This window comes from Macadamia integrifolia, unplaced genomic scaffold (genome assembly GCF_013358625.1).
Source record: "Macadamia integrifolia cultivar HAES 741 unplaced genomic scaffold, SCU_Mint_v3 scaffold1218, whole genome shotgun sequence".
Taxonomy (NCBI): domain Eukaryota; kingdom Viridiplantae; phylum Streptophyta; class Magnoliopsida; order Proteales; family Proteaceae; genus Macadamia; species Macadamia integrifolia.
The window spans coordinates 193,789-205,302 of NW_024868121.1; the positions used below are offsets into that span (position 1 = coordinate 193,789).

Below are 11,514 nucleotides of genomic sequence, written 5' to 3' on the forward strand. Positions count from 1 at the left end.
TGATAATTTTTCATCATCCGGCTCGAGCAAGAATCAAAGGAAGGCAATAGATCTGCAGAAAATATATATATATATATATATATGTATTATCCATATCCACACATATATTATATGACTGGTGGATCAGATATATCATGGCCAATTCCTTAGAAAATATGGTGTCTTCCACGAATGGAATCTGAAAGTGAGATTTGTTCGAGTAAGTGTTTCCATATTCTTCTGTCCGAAGAAATGATTCATCGAAATAATGAGTCACCCCTTCCATTGATATGGACACATCTGAGATCACCAAATGCTCGAGAGTTCTTCTATTCAATCCCTTTCCTTCTTCTTGTTGCTGGATATCTCATTCGTACACATCTTTTCTTTGTTTCCTGACACGGTAGACCAATAAAAAGGGATGTAGCGCAGCTTGGTAGCGCGTTTGTTTTGGGTACAAAATGTCACGGGTTCAAATCATGTCATCCCTACCTATTCTATTACTTCTCCTTTGGGCAGTAACAATGGATTAATTGAGGCCAATTAAAATTGGACATAGATAACTTTGTCTACATTTTTGAGAACCGTTTGAATATCAAGTAGCGATTCAAATGGTTCTCAAAAATGTTAAAGGTATCCGATTACAATTCCAATTCACTTCGGTTTTTTTACTTCAAAAAAGAAATTTTTTTTTCTAAGTGCAACGAGAAAAATCATCAACAATTGAAACAAAATAACAATGGCCAACCAAGGAAGTAGTAGGACAAGGTCCCCAAACATCAGTATGCACAATGTGAAAGGGATCAAACAAATCTCTTACCATTATGGGGATAAGATGAACAACAATGTTTTGCAAAAGTACATGATTCACACTAAAATACATGGGAAAGAAAAAACGTAAATAAATGAGGTAACTATGTCCTCATAATAATAAAAGAAGGATGTCCCAAATGTCTATAGAACTACTATTACTACAGCCACATGCATAGGACTATGGTGTAGTAAAAAAAGATATTGCGGCCCAAGGTGGTAGAGTCTGCTTTCCTCACATCCACTACTAATAATCCTCTTCGTCACCAAATCTTGCAAAAGACAGTGAGAAGGGAAAAAAATTGATATAAAATTCGAGGATTTAGTCAAAGTGCTCATTGACAAAAGGTTCAAGGTAAGGCTAGGAACATGAAGAATGGAATTAAGTGAAATAAAAGATGTAATGGGAATACTGCCATTACCAGAAATAGAGGAGTGGGTACCATCAGCCACCTGAACCTTATCCTTACTGGAACAAATGGAGTAAGAATCATAATAATGAGACGTACTAGTCATGCGGTCAGTGTCACCGAAGTCAATGACCCATGACGGAGCTGTGGAAGGTGCAGAGGCGGTGACATGTATAGCGGAAGCTGAGGCATCTTGTGAGGTAGATGGACTATCAAGCTCAGACATAAACCGACAAAGCATTACAATATCATCCCTAGAGAAGAAGCTGGTATCTCTGTCTATGAGGGGCCTCTAGGATTAGTCTTTGTCATAATATCATGGGCTATAGCACCTCCTCTGTGGCCACCACGTGAGCCAGTAAAGCCACCACATGTACTAAGAGGACGGCCATAGAGAATCTAGCACCTCTGTCAAGTGTGCCCAGGTTTCTCACAATGGTCACACTATCGGGGTCTATCTCTGTCATCTTCACAGGACGACCTTTAGCCTCGGCCACCTCCACACCATTCTCTGTGAGTAGTGGAAGAAAGAGCAGAGCGCTCAAGTGAAGATGTAGAATCCATAGCACCTCTCTTGGTTTACTCACTCAGAATGTGGCTACACACCTCATCAAGGGATGGTAGAGGTGACGCCTAAAATCTGTATTTTGATTGGCTCGTAGTTTGAATTCTGCCCACCTAGTAGAATCAGAAAACACTCATTTTCAAGAGATCTGTAAACCTTGGTTTCATCATCAGGATTGGACAATTGATGGTTTCTGTAATGATCATACTCCTCTCAGAGTCTAATAATAGTAGTATAGTAGTCAGAAATAGACTTGTTCCTTGTTTCATGGAGAAGGCCTGCTGAAGGAGCTGGTAGACCTTCACAGAGTCACCTACCTTGTCTTAGGTGTTAGAGACACTATCCTAAATATCCTTAGCAATTTCCTTCATGATAAATCTCATGCCTATCTCATGCTTTATGGAGAAAAGCACGCAAGTCATAACAGTAGAGTTCACAGTTTTCCATTTTTGGTAACTTGGATCTGCGACAACGAGAGCCTTGATAGCCCCAGTAATATACCCTAGCTTCCCTCTACTCCGCAGGGATAGCTTCATAGAATGTGATCAGTCCAAATTAAGGGTGTCAATCAATTCGGTTTCGGTTATTCGGTTCGGTTCGGTTCCAAATGATCATAAGGTGGACCATAATCGAACCGAGAACCGACTTGGTTCCGTATTTAGATACTCAAATCGATTCAATTCGGGTCGGTTCGGTTTTGGTTCCAATTCGGTTCTGATATGCAGTTTTAATTCGGTTTTATACCTCGGTTTTAATTCAGTTATGAAAACGGTTCCACTTTTGAACCATGATTGTGATGGACCAAAGGTCATAATGGGCTCAAGTTATAGGCCTTATGGCCATTGCTAACTCCAAAATTATCTTAGCTTGTGAATATGTGATGATAAATTGCAAAAAAACACTTACCACATAAAAAAAAAGGAGCTTGCAAAAAACACTCTTGAATGATAAGAGCAATTCGGTTTGGTTTCGGTTCGAACTGACGGTTTTGACACCCTAAACCGAAACCGAGTCGAACCGAATAGCATACTCACATATTCAAACCGAATTTGAACCGAATAAATTCGATACGGTTTCGGTATTCGGTTTCAGTTTGAAATTGAGACCCTTAGTCCAAATAATTGGTGCTATCCAACTTCACTAGAGAAATCTGAGTATTGGGATTATCAAAGACAATCGAACTAGGGTTGGTACTACTCGAACCACCTGATGTAGCTTCCTTAGGTTCTTTGAGATTAGACATAATGTAAGGATACTCCTAAAATAACACCTATGGAGATCCAAACCAAGGCGGAAACACAAGTCTCAACTATTGTCTTCTTAGGACCCAAAAAAAATTCCAGCAAGCTAGTAAACCATGAAATCTTGATGGAACATCAATAAAACTCACATCTAAATATGAATCTTCATCCCAATATCATAAACAATATAGAGTCAAGTATATCCATCATAAGCAACCAAATCACTTAGTGCTAGCCATGATAGACCAAACAACTAATAGAGACTGAAAAAACCGTTACCTGGCAGCAAGGAGAGATTGTGGTTCCAACACCACTCAAATCACGAACCAATGTGACCCTTGGGCGACTCCAAAGAAGTTAATTCCAACTCCAACCGACCTCAATCGAGGAAGGACCAAGAAAAAATGCTTCAGATCTGGATACTGTTCACTAAGTTACTATAGCAGCAGCAGAAAAAAGGAGTTGCAGACCTTGGGCTTCCCTCCTTTGCAATCAAGCTTTTAGGGGCTTAAAAGGGGGCCTAGGGAGACTCCAATGGGTCCCAGCTCTAACAAAGCCCTGATGAGGAAGAACAAGGGCTGTTTCAGAAATCTAGTTACTGTTCATAGGACAGCAGATCAGGTTGAGTTCTTCATGTATGGAGCATGAATAGCTTCAATCTTCACCAGTAGTAGCTTCTGTAGAGTGTCTTGACTCATCACTAAGGCATGTACAAAGTATTCCCTGATTTGAAAACCTCTTATTGTTGGGTTTCGAAGCTAGATAGCCTAGGTTTCAAGATCCTTGATCGACTCTCAAACCTACACCTCTGATACCGAGTTGGAAATCAAAGAGATTGAGTTTAGAGATGAGGGGGAAGTAGAGAAGAGAGGAAGGAAGAAGGAGAGAAGTTGAGAGGAGAAAGAGAGTGAAGAGTGCAAATCATGAGTGAACTATTTGCTCTTCTCACCCATATTAGGTTCAAGATAATATCTTAGAGAAATTACATAATCCCCCCCTCCCCCAGGTAAAGGTAAAAAAGGGAAAATATAATTTAGGACAACTTAATATAAAGACAGTTCATAAAGTACCCCTATTACATAAACTTCAACAAAAACAGGGCACTAAAAGATAAGATTATGGTGATTTTAATAACTCAGCAGCCACAGGTCAGATGGACCAATAACTTGGATCGTGTGGGCCCCTTGGATGAGGGGAAGCGTCGATCAAAAGATCAGCCTAAGCTGATGAGGGATCTGCCCTAGACTGATATGGATTGGAGGCCAAGGAATTCTGGAATATCTGGGCCAGAACTGAGAAAGAAGATGGATTCAAACACCTGTAAATAATTGCAGCAGTAGTAGAATCTTGAGTAATTGAGAGGAGAAGAAGATTAAGTAAGAAAGAGGACCTCTCGGGCTTCACACAGAGAGAGTCGGCTAGATCATGTACCAGCTCCACAGCCTTGATCAGTCATAAGACCAATTCTCAGCAGAGAAAGCAACAAGAAGTTTGTCAAATCGTGGGAGGCTTGTGGTTCTCCTATGCTTTATTTATAATCAGTGATGGGGGAGGGAATTATATATAGAAGGTTCCGTAAAAAGAAACCTCAATTAGACTCCTAAAACAATAGTTACTAAAAGCTTGAAAATTTGAATAGAAACTACTTGAAAAAGGAAACTAAGGACTTAAGTTACTTATCTCAAAGAACAACTAATTCACTTAAATTGAACCAACAAATTGAACCAAACCAAATAGAAACCCCATCTAGACAAAATCGTGGGCTGCTCGGGGAGCCCCCTATGCAGCCTGCCTGGCCCACAGCCCTCTTTTGCCTCCTAGTGTACGTCTTCAGTGCTGCATCAGAGAGGCCCTAGGGTAAGATGCCTAAGCTTATGAGAGGGTGGGAGGCCCATGAGAGAGAGACTCAATCTCGTTTATCCTTCTATCCAATCTTCTGTCTTTCCTTTATTTTTTATTTTTTATTTTAATCATTTTCATTTTGTGCTCTGGTACAAGTTCTGCATTGATTAATGAATATCTGCTGCAAATCTGAATTCACTCAAAGTGTGCTTCAACTGTTGAACTTGCAATTGTTTGATACAAAAGGTGGTTAGGAGTTTTGGCTGGAAATTCTGATTTAGGGTCAACAAAACAAGAACCTGCAATTCTGTTAATGAGGGAGTTCTGCCAAACCATTAAAGCGTTGATCTGCTCAGTCATTCATCCATTGCTGCACAGATTTTGAAGATCAAACCAGCATTAAACTCAGTTCAAGAAGATCCTACCTGAGGCTAGGTCCTTCGTATCCAGCCTTACATTATTATTCTCCCCATGTTGAAAAAAAAAAAAAGAAAAAAAAAAAGAAAAGAAAAACCTTGTCCCTGAGTTTGGTAGAGATTTCGAATCCGACTTGCACAATCATATCCTTCAATGGGAAGTAGGATATAGAAACCTTTGATCTTATCTACCGCCCTTCCTTACCTTTGATACCAAACAATGTAAGGCTGGATCACGAAGGAATTAGTCCTGACTACTAAAGCTGTATAGCTGGTCGATAGTCAGTTGGCTTATGAGGCCTACACATCTGATAAGAATCTTCTTTTTAATCTTCACCGCAAGGAAGTAGCCATAAATTATCTCCTTCATGCGAGCTGGCTTGAGCTCCATAAAATATGCTAGAAGTTTTCTAATGCAAAGTCTCATTCCAGCAAGAAATCTCCACGCATATCTCTGGCTGGACCCTACGAAATCTGCTGAAACATCTCCCTTATTTTGTTGCTCGATGTAAATTTGAGCAGAAATCTGGCTAGAATTTTGGGATAAAATAAGGACCATCTCATGGGCCCAAAATACTGGTTCAATGGGGGAAACGAACCTGGACAGATCATTGTTGATCAATCTACGTCAATTGTGCAGGCTTTTTTTTTTTTCTGTGCGGCCTTTGTCCACTCGTGCATAAATGCACGCCTATGTGCAAATTTTAAATTCTCACTTTCGGGCATGAACTGGTGACCTAGAATTTCCATATCCTTATGATGATATAGGTACTGATACTAGTAACAGGAAAGATCTAGAATGTGAATTTGGATGCAAGTTTGTATTGAATATGCTGCTAGTGTTATGCAATATTTTATTTAGGTTATGGTTTTGTGACCGGACTGTTGAGTGACCGGCGTATCACTTTGAAGCTTAAGGGAAAATTTTGTAGGACTGTTGTGTGAAGCAGAATATTGGACAGTTAAGAAATGTCATATAGAGAAGATGTGTGGCAGAGATGAGGATGTTAAGATGGATGTGCGACAAAACTAGGAAGGTTAAAGTAAGAAATGGGGATATTAGAGCTAATTTGGGAGTTGGCCTGATTGACGACAAGATCTGAGAGAGTCGTTTGAGGTGGTATGGTCACGTTCAACAGAGGCCTAGCAACGCCCCAATAAGGAGGAGTGATATGATTACAATTGAAGGAGCTACAAGAGCTAGGGGCAGGCCTAAAATGACTATAGAAGACGTGGTGAGGAATGATATGCATAGTTTGGATATTGTTTCAAGTATGACTTGGATAGAGCCTATTGGAGAGCAAAGATCCATATAGCTGTCCTCATTTAGCTGAGATTCTCGTGCTTGTTGGGCTGTGCCTCTTTAGTCTTTCCTCTTACTTATATCTTTCACCTCTCATTTATCATCTTACAGTCTTGCATTCTGCATCTTTTATTTGTCATGTTCCATTGTTCACTTCTCATCTCTTAACCCCCCCTTTCCTCTGTTTAGAACGCAGTTCTCCTTTTTTTGTTGTTTGGATCCTTGTAGCCGACCTCATTAAGTTGGGATAAGGCTTAGTTTCTTGTTGCTGTTTATTGTTTTTAATGCTAAATTTCTCTTTTGCAAATTCTTTTTTTTATTGCCATTTACAATTTTTTGAGGACATCTGACCAACGGTCGGGGATTTTTTTAGGAGTTAGAAAATAACCAGAAGTACAGTAAACAAGAAAACCGTCTTCGACTTGTTGAATCTTTCGTTGATATTAGTTTGCTGTATGCTGAATATTTGAAGAAGATAAACTGATCTACAAAAACGTGAACTGGATGAAAGTCTGGACTGACATCTGAACAAAGATGAAATTGTTCTTCCAGAAAGCTTTGTGTTTGCTCGACTGAAAGAATTGCAAAGATTAGACTTTCAAGGTCAATTTGTTCAGCTGTTGGCCTCTGAAATCACTTGGTGGTCAAAAACCTTAACAGTTCTGCCCTTTCAGGAATAGCAATGATTGGCAACTGTATGACTGTTCAATGTGTAAAGTTATTAATGCATAAGGTGACCCAAGGCAAGGGAGGAAGGCCAAAAGAAAGAAAAAAAAAAAAAAAAAAAAAAAAAAAAAAAAAAAAAAAAACAAGGCGACACCCGCCAGTCCAGACTGGACCGCCTGACGCCTTGATAACTATGTCAATTTGGGTTGGTGTTTTTTGTCATTGGGTGGGGTATAGTGGGTCTTAGAACTTGCCAAAACACAACTTGGTTTCCAGCTGAGGCTATTTTGTTTTAGATTGTAAAATACATTTTATCTTACAAATAACTCTATTGTTATCAAAATGGTCAAATTTCTTATGTGTTTGTGACCAAGTTACATTGGGGGTGGGTCTCCTACATGACCTGTGTGGGAACTGTTTCCAGACTGCCTATAACTGCTACATGGTAGCTTAGTACCACCCAAGTTCAGACTGATCAGATCTTTCCATGTTTTTCCTTGTGTGATTCTGGTGCTTTGAATTTCTTTGAAAAAGTCCTCTGTGGAATTCTTTGAACTATGGGGATTAGTGAAAAAAAAAGGGAAAAAGCCTGTACATGGTGGGCCTTGTGATCGAGCTGGGTCACTGAAGTTGTCATGTGGTTGATCCAGATAATTTCTTATTCTTCGAATGGTCCGATTGCCAAATTATCTTGCCAGTGTGGCAGGTAAAACTGATGCGTAGCAATCCTTTGTCCCACCTTTTTTGGGGAAGAGGGGGTGGGGGAGGGATATCAAATTTATTTGTGAATTAAAAAAGTACACCAACACACAGAAAAACAGATGATATAAACTTAACAAGTAGGACACTGAAGCATCTTCCCTGCTTGAACCCATTTCCACTATTAACTACTAGTCAAATCCTAGTGCTATAACCTTCTCAAATCAACTCGATTAAGCCATAGAGAACTAAATGGTCTTCAAAACCGAATCTGTAGTTCAGCTCTTTGGTTTGGGGTACCGTTTTGAGGGTAATTTTACTTCTCAAAAACTTAGGTCTGGAAGCAGATTAGCTGGTGGGTGGACTTTATTGGCATTTGGGAACGGGGAAATTTATTTATTTATTTTCACTCTCTGAATAAAGCTTTTGACTGGTTGGTTTGGTCCCAATTTTGAAAACAATGAATAATTTGAGCTAGGAGAAAAGAAGGAAAATACTGTCTTCAAAATATTTTAATAAAAACTATAAACTGTTTCAGGTATTGGATCGTGGGGAGAAGATTGAACTTCTGGTGGACAAAACAGAAAACCTTCAGTTCCAGGTACTTTTGAGCCATTGTGCTACTACTTGTTTCATGGTGATCTTGAGAGTTCATAAATTTTGACACGTCTCGTTGTTTCTATATCATGATTATAGGCAGATAGCTTTCAGAGGCAAGGTAGACAACTACGAAGGAAGATGTGGCTGGAGAACCTCAGATTCAAGCTGATAGTTGGGGGTGCAATCTTTGCACTGATTGTTATACTATGGCTAATGGTTTGCAGAGGATTCAAATGCTGACTGATGAGAGATGGCTGTTATAACTTTAATATTTGTGTATACCAGAAAAAAAAAAAACTAAAAATAAAGAAAATTTTATATATGGTGTTTATTTTTATATATGGTGATTGGTATTGATATATGTGGGATTCACATTTGATCTCACTTATCCTGTCTACTTGGTTATTCTGGTAGTATACTAGTATCTGAAGCTCTAAGTGATATAATTGGTTACTGAGTTGGGATTTGTTGTTAATTAAATGATCGCTAAGCATGTTATTAACTGATTGATTACAAAATTGGTGCTCCATCGTTGTCTGAATTGGAGAATTCCTGCACTACCAACTGAACTCTTGTACAAAACTTATGAACACCATCACAACCACTTACGTATGGTTTTTATTTTACAAAGCCTACTGTGTATATGGTGGGGTGGTAGGTTGGTTCATAGAATTCGTTTAAGGGTTCTGGTCGTAGTGTTAAAAACTAACAGCATGTGCACGTCAGATCAAATTTGATCAAGATTTGTTTTGAAAGGGGAAAATGTTTATTCCAATGTGGTGGTTCGTGAGGTTAAGTTTGATTTACAGTAAAAGGGAAAAGAAGGTTGATCCACTCGTTAGTTCAAGCGTTGCAGTTTTTTTTCCAAAATGACGGCATCCCTGACCTCCAACCAAGCAACGAAGCAACCGCGGCATTACCCAAATGATCAAAATTTGTGGTTTGCTAGTTAAGATTATTTTATTTTTTTATTTTTTGGGGGGGGGGGGAGGTGGGACATTTCTTAATAAGGGCCCATGAGCCAATTCTAGGAAGGGTGGCCAGTGTGGGATTCGAACTCGAGACATGCCATGGCGATAGCTGCTTCAACAAGCAGTCCTAAGCTCAAATGTTGATTCTACAAGGGTCTCTTTGTGTCATAGTAAAAGAAATGAAAAAGGATTCTATTTATTTAGGTACTAATCTTTTCCACCCAAGAGCAAGATTTAAAGGTTTGTCACACATCGTCAACAGAGTGGATAAAAAGTTCTAATTCTGGAAGGCTAACCTTTTGTCTTATGCAGAAAGAACGATCATAATTTAATCCGTTCTATCCACCATACCATCCTATCTAATGTCCTGTTTTACTTTTCCTAAAGTAATTTGCAAGAAATTAGACTCCATTTACTTACATTTCTAGAATGGTGATTTGGATGAAACCAAAAAGACACATCTAATAGGGTGGGCTCAAGGTTTGGAAACCTAAATCTTAAGGAGGTCTATGTTTAAGAACTTCAGAGACTTAAAACAAAGCACTCCTCCTGAAGTTGGGATGACGCTTCCTCAACGATAATAACTGCATGTGGGCACAAATTATTATAATGAAGTACTTTTCCACCAGACGAGTTTGGCTCTACAACTCTTAAACAATAAGGGTCTGTGACCTGGAACAACATTGTAAGCATTCTCTTCACTTCGAAGAAAGTTGTTATCATTAAAATCGGTAATGGTTCGACCACAAATTTCTCGTCCAATCCATGGATACCTTCAATTACTAACTTTACTTTGGCAAGTTTCAATGTTATTAAAGCAAGGCCTCCTTCTCTAATTTTCCATCCATCGTCCTAAGCCTGCTTTAGACCAAGAAAAGTCCCCCAGTGTAGGGCTTCAATGCTTTTTCTTGTCATCAAGTAATCAGCACTCAATGAGACACATTCACTTTGATTAATAATATAAAATACCGAACTAAAGATGTTGTTGACTATATCAGTGATTCCCATACAGATAAGAATTGGTGGCTCACATCTGGGAAAATAGATACCATAAGTACGGATGTGTGGATTTCAATCATCTGTTGTGGGATAGAGTGGCAGGCTTGCACAGTCCATTGCTTCACATGTAAAGAATCAAATAGGGATTGGGTCTAGCCTAATTAAAATTCACCTTATTTTTTTGAATCCGTATGAAATAGCAAGTTATAATAAAATTACTAAACAAATGATTTAAATCATCATCTAGAAGAGAAGTGAAGAGAAGTGAAGAAATACATAATCATATGATTGAATGAAGATGCAGAGATGCTTCACTGTGGCGACCCAAAAGGCTAACTGCCCAAATTCACTTAAAGAAATACAGGAGAGAAATGTATGCTAAATAGATATTTCTAATTTAGTCACAATCCACAGGTGAGATCCACATCCATCCATTTTCCCAGTATGTCTTTGGTGAGAATTCCTCCATAGGCAACCCTCCAAAAAAAAATCTTAAATTTGGGGTGCAGTTTGATTTTCCAAAGAAAATGCCAACAATGAGAGCATATAGATAAGCATGCACACCTATTTGATAATCCAACTTGGTTAGTAGTAGATTTAGAAGCTAAGAATTTCGCAGGCAATTTGGTAATGGGTATCCCTTTTCTGGAAAGTTTACACCACCAACCATCATTGGTAGTGGAGATTGGAATTCTTAAAATGTGATTGATAATGGGTGAAGGGAGCAAAGCTGATAGTAAACTAGAATTCCAAACATTTCCCATAATGAAATCACTTACCTGGTGTGGAGCGACTCGGAGGAATTAGGGAATATTCTTGGTGACTTTAGCACCATTTCGTGGCCTTTGAACGTTGTTCCCCCCTTTTTTAGATATGTATGACTTTTTGTCTATTATTTTTGTATATCTCGGGCCCATTAACGACGTGGTACTATTAATCCGTAGGATAGCACAAAAAGCACTAACAACCAAATCCCATATCCCCAAATTCACCACAAACACTGATGTCTTGAA

General features: G+C 38.9%; 1 protein-coding gene across 2 annotated transcripts in view; it reads left to right on the plus strand.

Annotated features, from left to right (window-relative positions):
* Nucleotides 1–8,988, plus strand: part of LOC122063142 (vesicle-associated membrane protein 727-like) — a 24,373-nt gene extending 15,385 nt beyond the window's left edge. For both annotated transcript variants that reach the window (XM_042626823.1, XM_042626824.1), the window contains exons 5-6: nt 8,470–8,532; nt 8,628–8,988. In XM_042626823.1, coding sequence (XP_042482757.1) covers nt 8,470–8,532; nt 8,628–8,771 — 207 coding nt within the window. In that variant the 3' untranslated portion in view covers nt 8,772–8,988. The remainder of the gene's footprint in view (nt 1–8,469; nt 8,533–8,627) is intronic.
* The last annotated feature ends 2,526 nt before the right edge of the window (nt 8,989–11,514 follow it).